The sequence below is a fragment of the Sprattus sprattus genome (assembly GCF_963457725.1).
Source record: "Sprattus sprattus genome assembly, chromosome: 13".
NCBI lineage: Eukaryota > Metazoa > Chordata > Actinopteri > Clupeiformes > Clupeidae > Sprattus > Sprattus sprattus.
Window position 1 is genome coordinate 22,580,145 of NC_137911.1, and position 21,194 is coordinate 22,601,338.

At 44.3% G+C, this 21,194-nt stretch overlaps 1 protein-coding gene across 1 annotated transcript in view; it reads left to right on the forward strand.

Moving 5' to 3' along the window:
• rnf144aa (ring finger protein 144aa) overlaps positions 1-19,714 on the forward strand; it is a 31,354-nt gene extending 11,640 nt beyond the window's left edge. Inside the window, exons 3-10 of the mRNA XM_080850347.1 lie at positions 6,294-6,448; positions 10,264-10,368; positions 11,583-11,643; positions 12,928-13,138; positions 14,929-15,076; positions 15,411-15,500; positions 17,267-17,834; positions 19,698-19,714. Of these exons, the coding sequence (XP_080706473.1) occupies positions 6,311-6,448; positions 10,264-10,368; positions 11,583-11,643; positions 12,928-13,138; positions 14,929-15,076; positions 15,411-15,500; positions 17,267-17,398 (885 nt within the window). The 5' untranslated portion in view covers positions 6,294-6,310 and the 3' untranslated portion in view covers positions 17,399-17,834; positions 19,698-19,714. The remainder of the gene's footprint in view (positions 1-6,293; positions 6,449-10,263; positions 10,369-11,582; positions 11,644-12,927; positions 13,139-14,928; positions 15,077-15,410; positions 15,501-17,266; positions 17,835-19,697) is intronic.
• Positions 19,715-21,194: the final 1,480 nt, after the last annotated feature.

Consider the following 21,194-nt stretch of genomic DNA (forward strand, 5'->3'; position numbering starts at 1 on the left):
GGTGTTTTTCAGTGTTAAGGGTTACAATGTATTAAACAGATAATTACATTCCCGGTTCAAGAGAGGTTTGTTATTCAGATGAAGCAAAATGGATGAGAACGTCAGTTGTTTCTCATAAGCAAGAGCACTGTGTCAATGACATGGTGCCTTCAGTATGCATTTTTTGACCTCAGAGAAAGAAATAAGTTATCAAAAGAAATCTCAATCTTGCCAAAGTATTTTGTTTTATGGATTATATAGCTCATTTAAGCCATTACACAATATGGTTTGTAGAACCTGATAATGTAATAATTTCCCGATAATGTAATAACTCCCGATAATGTAATACAAATTCCTTCATAAGTCCCTAAAACGTGTAATAAAACCTGATAATGTAATAATACCCCGATAATGTAATAAAGTGCATTCCCCAATAATTTTGCAGAACCTGATAATGTAATAATTACCTGATATTGTAATAACTTTGGTTGGTGCTGTAGCATCAGATCTCCAGTTTCAGAGGTCCAAACAGTGAAGCTGTCCAGAGACCTGCTGCTTCACTATTAGTATATATTTTATATGATTGCGAATGCACAATTTTTACAATGGTGAAAGGGATATTCAGTGGTAATCAACTAATAGAGAAAAAATAAGAACATTTTGGTATGTTATAGACCGGCAGCTAATGGGCACATACTGTACCAGGCCAATCAAATCGTCTTGTCATTCGTCAGTCGCTCGGATTGGTTGTAGCGCCATTCCTATTGCGTGGCATTGCGTGCAGAGGCAACTTAACAGACAACCGTTAATCCCGCCCACACTGAAAATCGTGTTGTGCCAGACCCTTGTACAGCTTCCTGCTGTACAGGTTTGGCTTGCGAGGCTAAAGGCCTATACCATTGGGATCAAAATATGAGCAAAACAATAGTGGGTGGTTGTCTACACAGCATCACTACTTGGTCTGAATAACTGGTGTCCCAACATTTCAGCACTGACCAAAGTTTTTACAATATCAGGAATTTATTACATTATCAGGTTCTGCAAAATTGAGGCTAACCTGATAATGTAATAACTTCCAATTAATGTAACATTTTATTACATTATTGGTATGGCGATTGTTACATTATTGGGAAATGCACTTTATTACATTATTGGGATATTATTACATTATCAGGTTTTATAACATCTTTTAGGGACTTATGAGGGATTTTTTTATTACATTATCAGGGTTATTACGTTATCAGGAAATTATTACATTATCAGGTTCTACATGGTTTATCAGTAAAAATGACCTTGCAATGAAATTAAATTACTTTGCATTAGCAGTAGGTCATTCAGAAAAGAAAATGCCTACTCAACAGTCCACATGATCAATCTACCTCCTGAAGAGTAGCCTAAGTCATGTTCACTTTCTTTGTTTATGACAAAATATTGTAATAATCAAAATTATGTACTACTTACATTTAACATCTGCATATGAATGTATACACGCATCCACCTTTAAACTGTATGTGCTGAAGTATTACATCAATATGATAAGTTCAGGCGCAGAGTGACCTCAAAGGTACAAAGTGACTAAGTTGCCCTCAAAGTCTTCTGAGTGGCATGGTTCCATCCCATAATATCCTCCAGCCGAGGAGACGGCTCTAGCTCACACATATCTTGCATATACATTTTCATACAAAATAGGGAGTCTGCAGGTATGAACAAATATTAGCACTGTCAGAGAAATATGCCTATAAAGTTTCACGTGCGGTCTGGAGTTAAGGAAAGTAAAGATAGCATTGAAATAATGGGGTAAAAGGATGGAGCACAGGAATGCAGAGGCCTAAAGCTGTTTAGCGCTGTAATGGTGCTAGGATGTTGAAGGATATGTGATGCCCTCACGGGTCAAGTTGAGGTCCAGTCCCATGATTTGTTAATTATATGTCTACTGCAGATGGAAATTGGTCAAATTCTCTTAAGCAAAATCTGACCATCATTGGTCAACAATTAATCATTAACAAATCTCTGGAAAAATAAAGACATTCAATTCAATTCAAAGTACTTTATTTTTCCGTTAGGAACTTCAAATGTGGAGGAGCAGCAGGGTGTGTCCATACCCGACAATACATAAAACAAACACACACGCACACACAGATACACACAAGCACACACACACACACACACACACACACACACACTCACACACACGCACACCATCAGCCCACACTAGACATAAGGCAGATAATAATGGCAGATTATAATAATAAACCTTGCTGAGCCTGGTGAATAAATAAGTTAATACCTCCACAGTGGAGGGACAATAAATAATGATTAAAAGAGATTCCAGGTGTTTAAAAGAGAGAGAACACCGTTCAAGCAGGGGGTTCAGCCATTTAACAGTCTAATAGATGCTGGGACAAAGCTTGACAGGGCTCTATTTGTCCTTAGTGTAGGTGCTCTGTATCTGTGGCCTGAGAGTAGGAGGCAATACTGAGTGTGTAGAGTGTGTGTGATGTCCAAGGTGATTTGTTTTGCTTTTTGCTTAGTCCTTTTGTTGTATATGCTGATGAGTGATTCCTGCTGTTGTCCAATTATTTTGCTGCTCAGTTTGATGATTCTGTTTAGTGGGTTCCTATGGATGTTGGACAGCGCTCCAAACCAGGAAGTGATGTTGAAGGTGATTATGGATTCAATGAAACATCTGTAGAATGCAGTCAGAACGGATTGGTGGACCTGGAGTTTGCGGAGTTTGCGAAGGAAAAAGAGACGCTGCTGACACTTGGAGTAGATGGTATCGGTATTTGTTTTGAAGTTGAGTTTGTGGTCAATTATTGTTCCAAGATATTTGTATGTGTCAACCCTTTCTATCGGCTGGTTATTGACAGTCAGAGTGGGAAAGGTGGAGGGGGACTTTCTGAAGTCTATTATTAGTTCTTTTGTTTTGGTGATATTGAGATCAAGGCAGTTCCGGCCACACCAGTCTGAAAAAGTGGCCAGCTCAGACTGTAACTGGTCGGATGAGTTGGTGGAGTCCATGATGACAGTGTCGTCAGAGTACTTTATGTATGTAATGTCTGGGTTTGTGCTTCTGCAGTCGTTGGTGTAGAGAGTGTAAAGAACTGGTGAGATGACAGAGCCCTGTGGAGCACCTGTAGAGATCCTTCTGGATGAGCTGAGGTGGCCATTAACTCTCACTCTCTGGTGTCTGTCTGTCAGGAATGAGAGCACCCAGAGTATGAGGTGGGGATTGACCTCCATCTGGAGAAGATGTTGTCCCATTAGATGGGGTTGCACAGTGTTAAAGGCACTCGAGAAGTCTATGAACACCAGGCGTACAAATGACTTGGGCTTGTCAAGGTGGGCATAGGCTCCATGCAGTAGCGTCAGTGTGGCGTCATCTACCCCTCTGTGACGTTTGTACGCAAACTGAAGCGGGTCAACGTGCTTACTGACCTCCGCCTGTAGCTGTGTGATCATTAACCTCTCAAAGCCTTTCATGACCAGGGATGTTAGGGCCACAGGTCGGTAGTCATTGTCGCAGGTGGGTTTACTCTTTTTAGGCACAGGGCATATGATGGAAGATTTCCAGACTGAGGGGATAGAGTGTTCAGCCAATGAGCGGTTAAAGAGGTGGCAGTAGACACCAGCAAGCTGGTTGCTGCAGGCCTTCAGGAGGCGGCCACAGATCTGGTCTGGCCCTGGTGCTTTGTTTGGCCTTGTCCTTCTCAACACCAGCTCAACCTCCACCTGCTGCAGCTGCCTGTTTACGTAGCCCGGCATCCTAGCAGTGAGCTCCTCTGTCAGTTTCTCCCTCTTCTGCGAGTGGTCCACTTTCTCAAACCTGCAGTAAAACTGGTTAAGGTTCTCTGCCATGTTAATGCAGTCTTCTTCCCCAGTGGTGGGTAGAGCTGAGTTGTTGTTGGGGAGGCCAGCTAGGGTTTTGACGCCTTGCCATGCAACTCTCGGCTTACCCTCCAGGAAGAGTTTCTCAACTCTCTCCTTATATTCCCTCTTTGCTGCTTTTAATTGTTTATTCAGTTTATTTTGAATGAGTTTGGACTCAATTTTATTTCCAGAGAAGAATGCAATTTTCTTTTCATTCAGGGTTGATTTCAGGGCTTTTGTTATCCAAGGCTTGTTGTTAGAAAATACCTTAACAGTCTTAGTAGGGACAATCATCGCCTCACAGAAATGTATGTAGTCAGTTACCACATCTGCAGCCTCCTCTAGGCTGTTGCCCTGCATTAGCACCTCCCAGTCAGTGCACTCGTAGCAGGCCTGAAGAGTCTCAATTACAGCATCATCATCCCACTTTTTCACCTGCTTCTTTAGAACACCCTCCCTTTGCAGCTTCGTGCGATAAGCGGGGATAAGATGGACAACGTTATGATCCGCGGTGCTGAGAGGAGGTTTTTTACATGCCTTGTATGCGTTCTTTGCATTACCATAACAGAGGTCGATTGTTTTGTCGCCTCTGGTAGTGCATTTAACATATTGTTGGTAGGTGGGAAGTATTTTATTAAGTCTACAGGCATTAAAATCCCCAAGGATAAGAACAGGTGAGTCAGGGGATGCGCATTCAATTTTGTGGACACACGCAGCTATGTTCTCAGATGCGCGTGTGGCATTGCCTGAGGGCGGGATGTAAACAAGCAGTAGGGATAACTGACTAAACTCACGGGGTAAATATTTTGGTCTAAATGACACGGCAAGCAGCTCCAAGTCAGGTGTACAGCAAGAGTCCTTCACAACAGCAACATGAGCCACTGGCCAGGCAATATCTCAGTTCTGACTTAACGGGGAGAACATGCAAACTCCACACAGAAAGGACCTCAGGGATGTCTTGCTGTGAAGCGACAGTGCTAACCACTGAGCCACCGTGCTGCAATTGTAGGTGCCGATGCAACATATGGTACTACAGTTGTACTAAGATGCATGCATTCCATGAGAACTTTATAGAACCCTTTCCTTTCTGTTTATCTTTAGAGTTTCCCTAAAGTTGCAGTTCTGAGAACATTGTTTTGACAACAAAGCATCACCACAACCACAGCTTTAAATCAGGGGAAATATCCTGGGTCATAGTCCCAATTCTATTTTTAAGCCCTTGTGACGGTGCCCACTCGAGTCAGCAAGTGTGACTGCCTGGCCTAGACTCCATGCTAGTCACTCGGAAACTGAACGGGGTGATGGAGCTGAAGAGTGCGTTGGCTGGGGTCCCACTAGCAGCCTCCTCAGAGCCTCTTCACTCCTCAGAGAGGGAGGCTTCACGGTTCTCTTCAGGCTTAAGTCCTCAAGTCTTTCAGAGGGAGCGCTCTCTGAGCTACGCTGCTCTTGTCTGTTGAATTTGCTCTTCTGCAAACTGTAGGTGGGAAGTGTAGCTGTTCTGATGGCAGGTGTGTGTGTGTGTGTGTGTGTGTGTGTGTGTGTGTGTGTGTGTGTGTGTGTGTGTGTGTGTGTGTGTGTGTGTGTGTGTGTGTGTGTGTGTGTGTGTGTGTGTGTGTGTGTGTGTGTGTGTGTGTGTGTGTGTGTGTGTGTGTGTGTGTGTGTGTGTGTGTGTGTGTGTGTGTGTGTGTGTGTGTGTGTGTGTGTGTGTGTGTGTGTGTTTGCGTGCGAGTGGGGTTGGCAGGAGGACGGGCTCTGACATGTCGCAGGAGTGTGAGAGACGGGAGGTTGCGTAGCATGCTGAAGTCCTCTCCATACCTTGATCTTCTCTGGGCTTTTGTCCATAAACACTATCTGTTGGTTCAACCTCCTCTCTCCCCTCGCTGCTGCTGCCTTTCAGCTAGCTGAGAGTTAGGACACTGTTGACTTGTCTATACAGGAGCACTTCCTGTAAACACTTCAGACATAAGCTGCTCTGTGTCCTGCTGAGAGGGAGAGGCCGTGAGTGGAAAAAAATCTGAAAATCTGAATGCGTCTCCTTCACTGGGCTGGTGCCTTTAGACATCAGCCCAGCGACTTCACGGGAATGAAAAGTGGCCTAGTTTCTGTGTGTTTGTTTGTGTTGGTTGGTTTTCTAGTCTCATCGATGTAGACAAAAGATTTAGGTGAAATTGAGCAAGGGAAAAGGGCTTAATATTGTGTATCAGAGCACAAATAGTACTTCAGGTTTTTCTTCATGACATTGTAAGGACTGTTGAAAACCAATTTTAGCCGAGTGAAGCCAACAGGTTGCAGCCATTTGATGTTGCTCATGGTTCGTGGCAATCTAATCTTAATCGGTCGACTTTCCAGTATTGAATTTCAAACTGTTGACGCACCCATGTGGAAGCTCGAAGCATGGAGAACTAGACTTCTTATTTCTTCTTCACTTCTTTTATTTTCTCCAGCTCTGCACCTGGCAAAGATGACCACAGCCCGCTACCGGCCTACCACCTGGGACTTGGCTCTGGACCCGCTGGTGTCCTGTAAGCTCTGTCTAGGAGAGTTCCCCCTGGAGCAGATGACCACCATCACGCAGTGCCAATGTGTGTTCTGTACACTGGTGAGTATTGCAGGGTCCACGGTTACCTTGTGGAAAGTCAACTATGATCCTCGACTAGCATCCACATTTGACTGCCTCTCAATCAGCAGCTCAAGATCACACTGTGTTAGCTAGCTCCTGGAGGTCACTCTTCTGCGGAGGTCCTGAGGAGCAGAGCTGCAACACACATTACTCATTAATGCCTTTCAGGCAATTTGCCAAACATTTTAGGGTTTCACTTCTTTTTTTAAAAAAAAAATAATTTTTGTTTAGTTTTATTGTTTGAAAGAAGGGAAGTCACGCTCAGGTCACACTTCCCTTTTCTTGTAGAGAAAGCAATAATCAGCACACACAGCATTTCTTTGCGGAGTTTTAGCCTCACGTGAACCAGGATGACCACATGATCATGGTGATCTCCATGCAATAATCAGTGTTGTACCATTGCTTAGAGTAGGCCAGCAACAGACAAGTATTGCCTAGTGAAGAAACAGCTCAGGCAAGCAATGAACTATTTCTGCTCTGTAGGTAGTGGTGTTATTTGTTTGTTTGTTTGTTTGTTTGTTTGTTTGTTGCTTGGGTTGTTTGCCATTTACCAGCAGAGATTCACATTCTACCATTACCATGACATTTCTGGCCATACCACCACACTACTGATTTAGTGATGTTGGTGAACAACATGTTCAAGCGCTGGTCAGAAACTAAATCCTAGCTTTGTCTGTGTTTGTCTTTTGTATCATGTTACATGTTACTTGATTTAGTTCACATTAGACTGATGAATAGCTGAAACAAATAGTTCTATCTACCTTATTAAGACTGTTAGTTTTACTCATAATTAGTTTGGATTCTAAATAACTGTAGAACTTCCTAAATCCAATTAAATCACTTGGTCTGAAGATTCATCTAGTCTTCATTAGCATGCTAATTAGAGCATCCCTGATTTTGATTGGCTGATTTACTTTGCAGATTAGGTTTGGCTGTTTCTAATGCAGGCTGTTTCCAGAGCTTTAGTTTCAGGTTTATACACTTGGAACATAACCACTTTATCTCATTTAATTTCTGAATGTAATGCCTGTGATGCCTGTTTCCACGGTTACCTTATGAAAAGTCAACTATGACCTTCGACAAGCATCCACATTTGACTGCCTCTCAATCATTAGCTCAAGATCACACTGTGTTAGCTAGCTCTGGTTGGGAGAACTGCTGGTCCCAGGGCTGTCACACAAAACTGGTCTAATAGTTGGAGTGACACCTAATGTCTGTGGTAGATAATTCTGTATGGTAGTCAGCTGGCCTCCTCGGTTCACAGAAGGTTCCTCTCAGTCACATAACAAGGTATCCACTTAGTCTGATGCAAGCAAACTCAAACCGATGAAATGAAATGTCTGCTGTAATTTTTTTATGTTTTTAAAGTTACGTTGTTTGTTTGCAATTAGTCTCACAGTTGCAGATCAGATCAAATCATTCTGTTACTCTACAGTTAACCTCAATGGTCAAGTCTAGCGTTGAGTTCCCTAAAGTAAGAATGACAACCAGAAATGATGCTGACACTCAGCAGTCTGTCTTGCAAGACTAGCAGAAGTGTTTGTCTGAAGTTGTTGATAGTGATCTGTTGGAAGAACTGAGCATTTCCTTTCAATAGGCTATGCAGTGGAGCGTCTGACTTTAAAATCATTCTAAACTATCTGTAGACACTTCGTTAAACATATTTCTACTGCTGTGTATTGACATTAGTTAAATGGTAATTTGTCAACTTGGATTCAGACTAAAGCTGAGACTCTTATTGGTTAGTTTAGTAGGACCTGCTCCCTATGTAGATATGAAGGGCTAATTCTAGGCTACAACCAACAAAATAACAAGTAACAAAAACACAATGATTCATAGTTACAGGTAAACTATACACTTCTGAAAACATAATTATGAAAACTACATTCTATGTCTACTTATAGAGGCCACTTAAAACTACACACGGAAGTTCAGGTTTTTTTTATATATATACAGTATATATACAGCCGCGGAAAAAAATAAGAGACCACTTCAAAATTATCAGTTTCTCTGGTTTTACTATTTATTGGTATGTGTTAAAGTAAAATGTACATTTTTGCTTTATTCTATAACCTACTGGCAACATTCCTACCAAATTTCAAATAAAAATATTGTCATTTAGATCATTTATTTGCAGAAAAATGACAATTGGTCAAAATAGCAAAAAAGATGCAGTGTCTTCAGATCTCGAATAATGCAAAGAAAACAAGCTCATATTCATTTCTAAGCTACACAATACTAATGCTTTAACTTAGGAAGAGTTCAGAAATCAATATTTGGTGGAATAACCTTGATTTAAAATCACAACTTTCATGTGTCTTGGCATGCTCTCCACCAGTCTTTCACATTGCCGTTGGGTGACTTTATGCTACTCCTGGCGCAAGAATTCAAGCAGCTCGGCTTCTTTTCATGGCTTGTGACCATCCATCTTCCTCTTGATCACATTTCAGAGTTTTTTTATGGGATTCAGGTCTCGAAATTGGGCTGGCCATGACAGGGTCCTGATCTGGTGATACTCCATCCACACCTTTACTGGCCTGGCTGTGTGGCATGGAGCATTGCCCTGCTGGAAAAAACACTTCTCAGAGTTGGGGAACATTGTCAGAGCAAAAGGAAGCAAGTTTTTCTTCCGGGACAACGTTGTACTTTGCCTGGCTGAGGTTTGTAAAAGACCATAAGGATTGAACCAAAGCCGACTGGAGGGTCTCCTAGTTCGTCTTCTCTGATGAGTCCAATTTCACAGTAGGTGCAAGACTCTGTGGCTTGTAGGCCTCTCCAGGTCTCCGTCTAACCATCAGACGACCATGTGTTGGGCAAAGCTGAAAATTGGACTCATCAGAGAAGACGAACTAGGAGACCCTCCAGTCCGCTTTGGTTCAATCCTTATGGTCTTTTACAAACCTCAGCCAGGCAAAGTACAACGTTGTCCCGGAAGAAAAACTTGCTTCCTTTTGCTCTGACAATGTTCCCCAACTCTGAGAAGTGTTTTTTCCAGCAGGGCAATGCTCCATGCCACACAGCCAGGCCAGTAAAGGTGTGGATGGAGTATCACCAGATCAGGACCCTGTCATGGCCAGCCCAATTTCGAGACCTGAATCCCATAAAAAAAACTCTGAAATGTGATCAAGAGGAAGATGGATGGTCACAAGCCATGAAAAGAAGCCGAGCTGCTTGAATTCTTGCACCAGGAGTAGCATAAAGTCACCCAACGGCAATGTGAAAGACTGGTGGAGAGCATGCCAAGACACATGAAAGTTGTGATTTTAAATCAAGGTTATTCCACCAAATATTGATTTCTGAACTCTTCCTAAGTTAAAGCATTAGTATTGTGTAGCTTAGAAATGAATATGAGCTTGTTTTCTTTGCATTATTCGAGATCTGAAGACACTGCATCTTTTTTGCTATTTTGACCAATTGTCATTTTTCTGCAAATAAATGATCTAAATGACAATATTTTTATTTGAAATTTGGTAGGAATGTTGCCAGTAGGTTATAGAATAAATCTAAAATGTACATTTTACTTTAACACATACCAATAAATAGTAAAACCAGAGAAACTGATAATTTTGAAGTGGTCTCTTAATTTTTTCCGCGGCTGTATATATATTATTCTCTTCCATTTTCAAAAGAATATTATAAAATGTCAAATGCCTGCTTTGAGGTTCCACTTTTGTTATGGCATAAAGAGAAGAACACAAAGACTGAACTGTGGTCAAGACACTCAAGTGGTCTCTGTGAAAGGGAATATGGGGACATTTGTGGTGATTGTTATTTTGCTCATAACTTCCCCTTAGTGCCTGAAGCAGTATGTGGAACTCCTGATCAAAGAGGGCCTGGAAACTGCAATTAGCTGTCCAGATTCTGCCTGTCAAAAACGGGGACATCTGCTGGAGAATGAGGTAAGTTTGCACATTAAAGTAGTACATTAAGTTAGGCCATCATGTGAATGCTCACATTCCTATAGGTCAGTGTGTTTAGAAGCTATGAAAGCTGTATCAGCCTTGGGCCTGCCCTGAACTTTGACCCCCCCCCCCCCCCCCCCCCCACACACCATGTGTTGTGTGAGTCTAGGAGAGATGTTTTTGAGGGGAAAGAACAAAGGCCAGTGCTGTGGAGGGTTGTAATGGCAGTTTTTAGTGGTCAGTGTTATTGATTGAGGTATTTCACAACTTATCAGATGTTTATGTAGACACAGGGTTTGTAGTCTCTAAGATTTGAAGGAATACTTTGTGTAATGCTAACAAATATCCAAATGCTGATTGCCTGATTTACATATTATACTATTGATACAATGCAACATGTCTGACTAAATTGAGTAGAAATAGTGTCTGACATAACTAACTACTTATTCAACAATCTTAATAATATTAGCAAGATTAAGTCCCTCTGAGATGCATTTAACAGTTTGGAGAGCTTCAATGCCACTTAGGAAAGCCAAAGGGATGATAGGGTAGGATTAATAAAGTGTATTTAAGGAGGGATTTCCTGTGAAAGAGGCATTACGGCAGTGTGATTAAGGGACGGCCTGGCGCTCTCCTTCACACCACATGTCAATCTGGCCTTCTCCTCCCCAGCTAGGCAAGTGGCTGTATTTATACTGCATGGATGTACTTGCTGCTGGAAATGTTACGCAGCACACACACGTGCACACACTCACACTCAGACAGCAGAGGCTAGCGTAAGGTCAGTGTGACTCACATCCTTTGGCCCTGGTTGGCACAGCGGCTTGCTGTCACTGTTCTGTGCCAGTCAGGGATGTGGGTGATTGGTGATAGTTAGCTGAACGGGTGGTCTATCACACACTTGTCAACACAACACAATCAGAAATTGCAGCCTGGTCCACACCATTCGCTTTGTTCTCCACCAATCCTTTTGGAGAACAGTCTATTCTACCTCCTCTTTCATCACCTAAGGCCTATGACTTTTTTTATTTATTTATTTGTTTGTTTGTTTGTTTGTTTGTTTATTTTTGAGTCTTGTGTGTTAATGTAATACATATTCATGAATGTATGCCATTTGCTTGAATGGTAATTGCTGAGTCAGGGATGAAGTTATACCTCAGGCCTTTCATTGCTCACCTCACCTCCTCTTTGTGTCTCTCCTTCTCTCTCAGATTGAGTGTATGGTTGCTACAGAGATCATGCAGAGGTACAGGAAGCTGCAGTTTGAGAGGGGTAAGTATGAGGCAGTAGTTGTGTTATAGATTATATATATATTTGGATTCTATTTCTGTCTTAAGGTAGGAGTGGTTGGGAGAGCCTAGAGCCACCAACTAAAAGGCATCTAGGCATCTGTTTTAAGACTTTAAGAGGCATTTTGCATACCTTATCAGTACTCTGCTGTGTCTCAATCACCATAGAGACTTTAGATCAATATCTTTGGAAGGTAGGGTTCATCTGATGATGCTTGAGTGAGCACCAGGCTGCAATCTCAGCGAGTGCTGGCTGATCCAGCACGCCCTCAAAGCGACTAAAATAGAAAGCCACCCAAGCAGCATCAAAGAGGAGGAGTGAGTTGAAAGCCCGTCGCTGCTTTAATTAGATTACTTTTTTTAATTGGATGGTGTCTGTGAGCGGTCCTGCTGATGTTGCAGGGGGGGTGGTCATGATGAAGACTGCCTCCCCCATCACCATAGCAACCAGGAAGTCATTGTCTGAGGCTATGGTGATCAAGATTTTTATGTTGTGGAATACTTTTACATGGATATTGAGATTTTAGTGGCGGTTTAAATATCAAACATTTGTTTTCCTGTAGTCAAAGCAGTTGTTTCACCTGCGTGTGTTTCAGTCCCACTGTCTTACATGCGCGTGCGCACACACACACACACACAGACACACACACACACACACACACACATTCACCCGCATCGCATGCATTCACATCAGTGAGTAAAATCCTTGAGAAAGGCAAAGGCTCGATAAAAGCAGCCATCCATCTCATGTATGTCTCTGGGCAGCCAGGCAGAGTCCAGCCCATGTTCTCAGACATGGAGGCTAGAGTGCATGTGGAGTTCTGCTTGGCCTGTCACATCAGACTGAAGGGAAGGCCAGAGCTTTGGGGTATTGGGCTTGTTCCATCCACATGGTCAGCCAGACCAGAAAGTCACCAGTGCCATCTTGATTAGGAGGGGGGGGGGGGTGGAGACAACAGACAAAATGGCAGAATTGAAGCAGTTGGAAGGGGAAAAGGCTTTGTTTGTTTTCCATAGCCATACTGAAGTGTCAGTGTGAGTCTGTGTTGCTGTCGGCTCCATCATATGTAGGAAGGCCGAGGAGGTCGTCTGAGGGCACACTGCACTAATCTGCCTGTCTGTCATTAAGCCTTCGCCAGGCCTGCGTGTGATGACCTGGTACCTTCCTCTTAGCAGAAGCCAAATGCTTTAGTGCGGTGCTGACCTGGAGCTTGTGTTCTTGTTCTCTTCCTTTAACCCCCCCCTACCTCGTTTTGTCTGTCCGCAGAGGTGCTGCTGGACCCGTGCCGAACCTGGTGCCCGTCCTCGGCGTGCCAGGCGGTGTGCCAGCTGAAGGAGTCGGACGTGCCGCTGCCCCAGCTGGTCCAGTGCTCCGTCTGCATGCTGGAGTTCTGCTCGGCCTGCAAGGCCAGCTGGCACCCAGACCAGGCCTGCCAGGAGAACCTTCCCATCACCTCCTTCCTGCCCGGGGAGACCAGGTAACCCTGATACCCGCCTGGCCCGGGTGGCCCTCATTGATCTCAGAGACAGCTTCCAGCACATTGGTCCTGATCTCAGTGTAGAGGGACTTGGATTACCCCTGTTTATGCTCAAGGCCCTTATAATACATTATATCCAACAGACCACAGCATGGAGCTGCGCTGAGCTGAAGGTGTACAGTAATGTTGAATCTGTAACGCACTGTTCTCTTCAGCGACTTCAGGAATGACCTTACATTCACTCCCAGTCAAGTCTAAATTCACTAGTGCACTAGCTGAGCTCCAGCAGTGCTAGAGGGGACTCTCGAGTGGACTGGGCCCTGATTCTGGAAGAGGAGAGTTCTTTCTGCTGAACTCTGTCTGCTGAGGATATGCTGTGTGTGTGTGTGTGTGTGTGTGTGTGTGTGTGTGTGTGTGTGTGTGTGTGTGTGTGTGTGTGTGTGTGTGTGTGTGTGTGTGTGTGTGTGTGCTTTTAAGGAGCTGAACTCGGTCGCTCCCCTCTGCGCGGTTTATCGAACCCACGGCATATATCCTCACAGACCCCTAGCAGACGGCCCCCCCCCCCGTTCCCCCCGAAGACAGGCTTCTTCCCATGCGTGTTTGATGCGGGCCGAGCACATGGGTTCAAACAGATTGGCACAGCCACCGAGGGGTGTCTGGGGGTCATGCTGGGACATCAAAGGCGGAGCGTAGCCTGCAAAGAGGCACGGCACAGCACCCAATCACCATTCAGCACAGGCTTTCTTATTATTGCGCTGCATGTGACACACAGGTGTTCTTGTTAGTGCTCTGCATGTAACACACACAGTGTTTTCTTCTTGTTAGTGCGCTGCGTGTAACAGAGAAGGCGCTACCAACATGAGTTTCAGTTGCAGCTCTTTCCAAAACTCTGTACTTCCTGCAACCCGTCATCCATTGCCACGGCGACTCACGGAAGCTCTTTCGTGTGCCTTTTACATCAAGCCACAAGTGCTCTCTACCTCCACGGCTCAGCATCAATCACTCAAGTGTTGCTGCAGGGTTGAGTCAGACGCACGTATGTAGGCGTGCGAGCCCTAGCCTTCACTACTGCGGCGTCACTACTGCGGCGTCACTACTGCGGCGGCGTCTTCGGCGTCAGGCTAGTTATTCATTCTTCATTCAAGGAGAGAATGATCAGCTGTCCTTGCTCTCGCGTCTCAGAAAAAAGCTGCCCATTCACGACACAAAAAAAGAAGGCCGGAGGAACACTGATGTCTTCTGTCGGGGACAAAGAACAAGGACATGAAAAACACCCCCAGCCCTACCACTGTTTGGCAGGTGCCCAGATTGCGTGGTTCTCAACACACAGGCACACACACACACACACACACACACACACACACACACACACACACACACACACACACACACACACACACAGCGGCTATTACTGTTCTCGAGAGTTTTTTCGGCAAGGTGCTTTTGTGAGCCATGCTGAACGACACATTGATGTATGACACGATGCTAATTGGGTTTACGCTTGCTATTCATTAATGGACACCCCCATTTATTACCTTTTCCCCCCCCCCTTTAGCTTGGCCTCAAGAGGAGCAAGGTGAAGTTACGTGCGCAATAGTACACCATGCTGCGCTGTTTCATTAAATGCCACGTGTAAGGTTTTCAGTCAGCGTGTTCAAGGACACGGCATTCAGCCAGCTGGTCGAGGGAGAACTGATGAGGTCCTGACCACTCTTTTTTTTTTCTTCTCTCTGTCTTCCCCATCACTCTTTCTCTCTCTTTCTATCTCTTTTGCTCGTTCTACCTGACAGCTCCTTCTACAAGAGCGATGAGGATGACGCCCCGATCAAGCGCTGTCCTAAGTGTAAAGTTTACATCGAGCGAGACGAGGGCTGCGCCCAGATGATGTGCAAGAACTGCAAGCATGCCTTCTGCTGGTACTGCCTGGAGTCACTCGATGTAAGTGTACAACAGCATTTATTTGATATGCTCCATCATACACTGCAAAATTCAACTCACAAAGTCGTGACTTTTGCACAAGTAGTCTACTTGGGCAAAAAATTGCCAAGATTTGTTTCATGAACGCATTGAATGTATACCGTGTATAATATAGTAAAACATATTTCTAGGTTAGCGCTTCCAAGTGTGTGTGTGTGTGTGTGTGTGTGTGTGTGTGTGTGTGTGTGTGTGTGTGTGTGTGTGTGTCTGGTGTGTAAGTACTGTGGGCATGTGAGACATTACTGTGGTGTGTGTACTTATGCCACGCCACGTGCCGCTGCTGTGTTTTCGCCAGGACGACTTCCTCCTGATCCACTACGACAAAGGGCCGTGTCGAAACAAACTAGGCCACTCCAGGGCCTCGGTCATCTGGCACAGAACGCAGGTGGGTGCCCATGCTTCCCTTTTCTCTCCACTCTCATTGTCCTCCTCCCCGCCAGCTAGAGCTCCCATTACCACCAGCATGTGTCTACACCAGCGAACACACACACACACACACCCACTAACACACACACACACACACACACACGTGTCGGCCGTGCAGATGCAGCAACACTGACATGTGCACTGGAGATGTTGCCCTATTGAACAAGACCAAAACAACTTAGATCTATATTTGGTTTCTTTTTTCTTTCTTCTTCATCCTGCACATGTTCAAGGATAAGCCAGGTGTGTGTTTAAGCAACGCCTTACTCTCTCCATCCACTCAAAAGATTGTTGATCTTCCTTGACACATTGATTTTCTTTTTCTCAATAAATCTGTAGAATGTATTAACACTGCCTTTAAAAAAATAAATAATAATAAACTAATAAAGAAATGGCTGCAGCATGAATTCAGCAGGCTGAGAAAGGGCTGGCATCTGTTCCTGCTTCCCAGAGCAGTTTTCTGGCGGAGGAGACTTTTTAGCGGAAGTAGCGCTTTCCTTTTCTCCCTCTCCACACACACACACACACACACACACACACACATGCAGACATCTGTTGCTCAGTGGGGCTGAGTGAGTCACAGGAGCACTGGCGCAAAAGCACAACAGTGCCTCTCTTATTCGCTCCTGTTCGCTCTCGTTCTCTCTTTCACACTCCTTCACTCTGTGCGTCTCTCTGTCTCTATCTATCTATCTCTCTCTCTCTCTCTCGCTCTCTCTCTCTCCCCCGGCCTCTCCTTGAGCCCGGAGGGCGTAGCTCCTCTCCTCTCCTCCTCCTTAGGACCCTAAAGAAGTCCGGCTGAACAGGGCTCTTCAGTAATGCCCAATGATGTGTATTAGCCGAGGCCCAGGAGCAATAAGCGTCATAAACCCCCCGGGCTCTTTGCCTGAGGACCTCTTTCTTTATACCATCCATGGAGGCCTCCGAAATTCAGGGTGTAGGGTAGGAGAGAAAGGTGGCAAATATGGAGGATGTCTGATGCCCCAGAACAGGGAAAGAGACTAGTAAAGATAGAACAAGAGAGATGGCGTAAGGGAGGAGGAGGAGGAGGAGGAAGGTCAGGTCAGCTTGCCCCACTTCTCTCTCTCTCCTTCTCTCTCGCTAGCTTATTGTGTGGAGGGAGTGCCAGGGGATTGTTTGTACATTGCAGCATCCACTCAGCCTCATCCTTCATGGCCTATTTTTCTCCTAAGGGTTATCCCAGACCTGGGTGTCCTTGACAGGCCGCTGCTCAAGGAGACGTGGTGTTTCTATTACACATAGAGGCTCAAGGCCCATGAAACATTCAGAGTGTTTCCTGGCAAGGCCCGAGCTGCACCAGGAAACATTTCTCTTACTCGTGCCAACAGGACGAATGATTAGGACCAAATGCCACCTTGTGGTTAAATGATGTATTGCACATAATCTGTCTAAGTGTACACAGTCATGAACTAGTTATTTGTCTCTCTTTTATTGCTGCTGTGTATACATACATTCTGTATTTTGGTTTGTGTTGTTATTGTTTTTAGTGTCTCTTGGAAGAAAGGCAACTATAGAGTGACAACCTGACAAGATTAGAAATGGTGAAAAGTACTCACAAACTGTCTCTGTTTTTCTCTCCCTCCCACCATCTATCTACATCTCTCTCTCTCTCTCTCTCTCTCTCACTTTCCCTCCCTCGCTCTCTCTCTTTCTCTCTTGCTCTCTCTCTCTTGCTCTCTCTTTCTCTCTTTCTTCTCCTGTCAGGTCGTGGGCATCTTCGCTGGGTTTGGGCTGCTCCTATTGGTGGCCTCCCCCTTCCTGCTGCTGGCCACGCCCTTTGTGCTGTGCTGCAAGTGCAAGTGCAGCAAAGGCGACGACGACCCGCTGCCCACCTAACCCCCAGACCCCGCCCCCTCCAGAATCACCCCTGACCCCATCCCACATATAACTACCACCCCCCTCGTTTGTTCCTCCTTATGGTTTACTCTTTCGCTCCAGCTTTCCAGCGTTTTCATCGCCGGGGCAAGTAAAGGAGGGAGGGGCAGAGAAAGAGAGAGAGCGAGAGACATACAGAGAGAAAGAGAGAGAGGTGCCCTTTTAGAGCCCGTTTGTCTCGCAGTGGGAGAGAAGGATTGCACAGACCAAAAGAGGGCTGCAGTTGGGCAGTCTGGGCCTCTGCTAGGATGCAGCGCAGCGCAGCACAGCCCCCCCCCTCCCCTCCTCCGCTGGCCGGCCCCAGGAGCCGCTGGGATTGGCCCCGCTGTAGCCACTTCCTGGTCCAAGCTCCAAGATGTGGTTGGTTGGTTGGCTGGCTGGTGGGTTGGTTTGTCATGTGAGTGAGGGGAGGATGCACTGGAGTCCTCCCCCTTACCACACACACACACACACACACACACGTACACACACACCATTCTCTCTTCTGTGTACTTCTGTGTGTTCTTCACACTGACGCTTTGGCATGGAGAGCGCCTGCTCCAGAGGACTCCACATGAGTTTGCTCGGTCTTTCATTTCCCCTGGGAGGAAGAATCTGTTCACACCTCCCCAATGTAGCTCTTCACTCAGCGCTGGGGCATCGCCAGAACAAACAAACAAACAAACAAACAAGAACTCCAGTGTTCACTCTCTATTGCACAGAAACTTTGGTCTTTGGTCACTTTAAGGGCGGAGCGAGTGTGAGCCGAGGACTGCGGGAGCACTCCCCTGTACAGCACGGAGTGCCCTCAGCTCTGTTTGATGGCTTTAAATCTGTCCTCTCGTTCAGTTATAAGCTGTTAAGGTTTGGCTTTTTTTTTTATGTAGACAGTGAATTGAAATTGTGATGTCAAAAAGCTTTTTTTCATATGTCCCCCTCCCCATGTGAGGGAGGTTCCTTTCATTGTGTGAGCTCACTTTAGAAATAAGGTAAGGCTCGAGGAAAGCTTTACTGACTTTGCTTAAAATACTTTCTTCTTCTCCAAACAAACAACAAGGTCTAAAAACCTGCTTTGAATTATGTTGTGAAGAAAATTTGTGAATGTTCAGTTTGTTTGTTGATTTGCCGGATTCTTTTGACGAGCTGTCGACGGTCATCCCGGGCTGAGACGGAGCTTTCCCCAACAACACTTTAGCATCTCCTTTTGACACTGTTCAAGTTCTGAGTTTCACCCTCTTCTGTTTCAGTATAGACGAATAACCATATCGTTCTGTTTGTGGCATGAGATTGTCCCAGCTGTATCTATATCCAAAATACCTGTATCCTATATTACTCCTGTAAACTGACCACTGGTTGCAAACTTGCATAGTGTAGTTTCAAAAGACAAGAAAAGAAAAGAAAACCAAACACGCTTACGAGAAGGGAGGGTGAGTATTTCAAAAGGGCACTCATTGCTAAATCTGGCAGGGATACCAAATGTTGAAAAACGAGACTGTGTTCAATTTTTAGAACACACTTATTTTGCTCCTGTACCCTATCTATGCAAGTTTGTTCCTCTCAAAACTATAAGTACACATGATCGTGAATGTGTGGTTCAATAATGTGCGGTTCAATAGATGTGATCTCCGAGTTACGAATATACTGACCAACCTTGTGCCATTGTTTCATGCCGCTTGAGATGTTAAAGTGGCTTGAGTGCAGCGGATTGGACAAGGCCCTAAGCCAAACTGTCCTTTATCACTGGAGTCATGCGTTGGAGCTAGAACACATGTAGCCACCTGGGTTTCCTCTGCACGTCTACCGTGATGCAGCTCAGCCTAAACGGTTATGTGCGGCTTTTTCACAGTTCTGGTTTGTCCACGGAGAATAGGTGACATTGAGTGTAGACACTTGTAGCTCTTGAACGTGCCATCCTTGGGTTTCCTGTCCTTCTGTTTTTCTGCTGATGTTGGACTATACTTCAGAATAATCATGGCACTCAACATTTCCCCCCAAGTCTTTTTTTTATAGTATGTTTTTTTTTCTTCTTGTTTCTTTTTCCTCAAATCTGTCTGGATCCGTCTGGTCATTTTCTCCATGTAGCGAGGATCTTTCTCCTCTCCACTCTACCAGTCTTCACACACCTTCTCACACACTTACCAACATACACAAATGCATTAGCCTTACGTTTTAGCATTTTAAGCATAGTGTAGCCTTTAAACGATGCTCTTTATGTTTGTTGGGAGACGCTATATTTTGACCCATCAAGTCTCACCTTTTTTGTCATCTTTTTTATTTAAAGATGGATATTTTGAACCCAATCAATGTATGACAATCGTGCCAAGCGGGTTTCCAAGCTGACGGTGATGACGAAAAAGAGCAGAATCTGAAGGGCTTTACTGAGAAGGCTGCATCACAGAATTTACACGATATGGACTCTCACCTCGGTTTATTACGAGGTTTTGTTTTTAAAAGGGTCTGTTCCCTTTGAGTATGTAAATATATTCTTTCTTTAACTCTTCATCTGTGGAGGAACTGTTCATTTGAGAAACTAGTACTGATGTCACATTTCTGAGATTCACTTAATGGAAAGAAAAGTTTAAATGTGTTTTTTTTGTTCTTTCTTTGGTTATTTCAGGGTTGGGTGGGGATGTTTGGGTATATGACTGTATTATTGAGGTATGCTACACCCTAAGATAAGTGGTGTTCTAACAGCGCAGCACAATTATCCAGAAGCATGCTTCTGCTTGACTAATGTGCTCCAAGATGTAACAACATGTAGCAAAAAAGGCCAAAAACATTTCAGTAACGGATAAAAACAAATGAAATTGCACAAAGAAAAAAAGATTTGTAATGCTTGAAAGCTTTTTTTTATTCATTTTTATTCCGTCTTTGCCCACAGCTTTGTTTGGTCTTTTGGGCTATCTTATCTTTTCTTGTATTTTGGAGTCATGCCGTTAAAAAAGTGTTATGGTCCATATTCTGTTTCTCCTTCCTCTCCACACGGTCTTGAGGGTTGTGATTGCCCTCACGGTTCTCAAGCCATCATTGTGACAAGTGCTTAAAGACATATCTCATTTTACCATGTAAAGTTTTGGCAGCGCAGTCCTCCTTTTTGCCTTTCATACTTCTCTCGATTGCCTTTATGTTTTTTGATTCATTCTTTTTTTTATACAAAAGAATTCAAGAAAAATATCCCATTTTATTTGTATTTTCCTTGTAAATGGGAAAGATTCTGACTTGTTCATAAGTTGTAACCTTGTACATTGGCATGTGTGGATGGTCTTGTTCAATGACTAAAATATTGTTTTGGGTTTTTTTTTTCCCTGAGGAGAAAAAAAGTACTTACATGTATCTACTGTGCCACTAACACTGTGAAATTAAAGCAGTTTAAATGTTAAAAAAATCTATCAAAACTTTGCCGCTTCTTTTAATCCTTTTTCATTCATTATACTTGTGTATAGATGAAGTAAAGCAATGCAATGCACATGCATTATTTAAGGAGCAGTTGGACAAAATGTATATATTTGTATTATTCTTACACTTTTCTTCAGTAATTTAGATAATTTTGTCCCATCACACTGAGAGCACCATGCATGCATACACTTTGCTAACATATGCACAAAGGAAAACAAACACCTGTGCATCAGCCCCTTCACAAAACAGCCTCTTCCAAAGAGCCGCTCCCATCTTCCTCCATTCATTTCCTGCCAGATGTCAGGCTGCAGTGCTGAACTCCAGCGTCTGAGATGCGCAGTGCAACAGTGACTAATAACAAACGAGTGATCCATCATCCTCT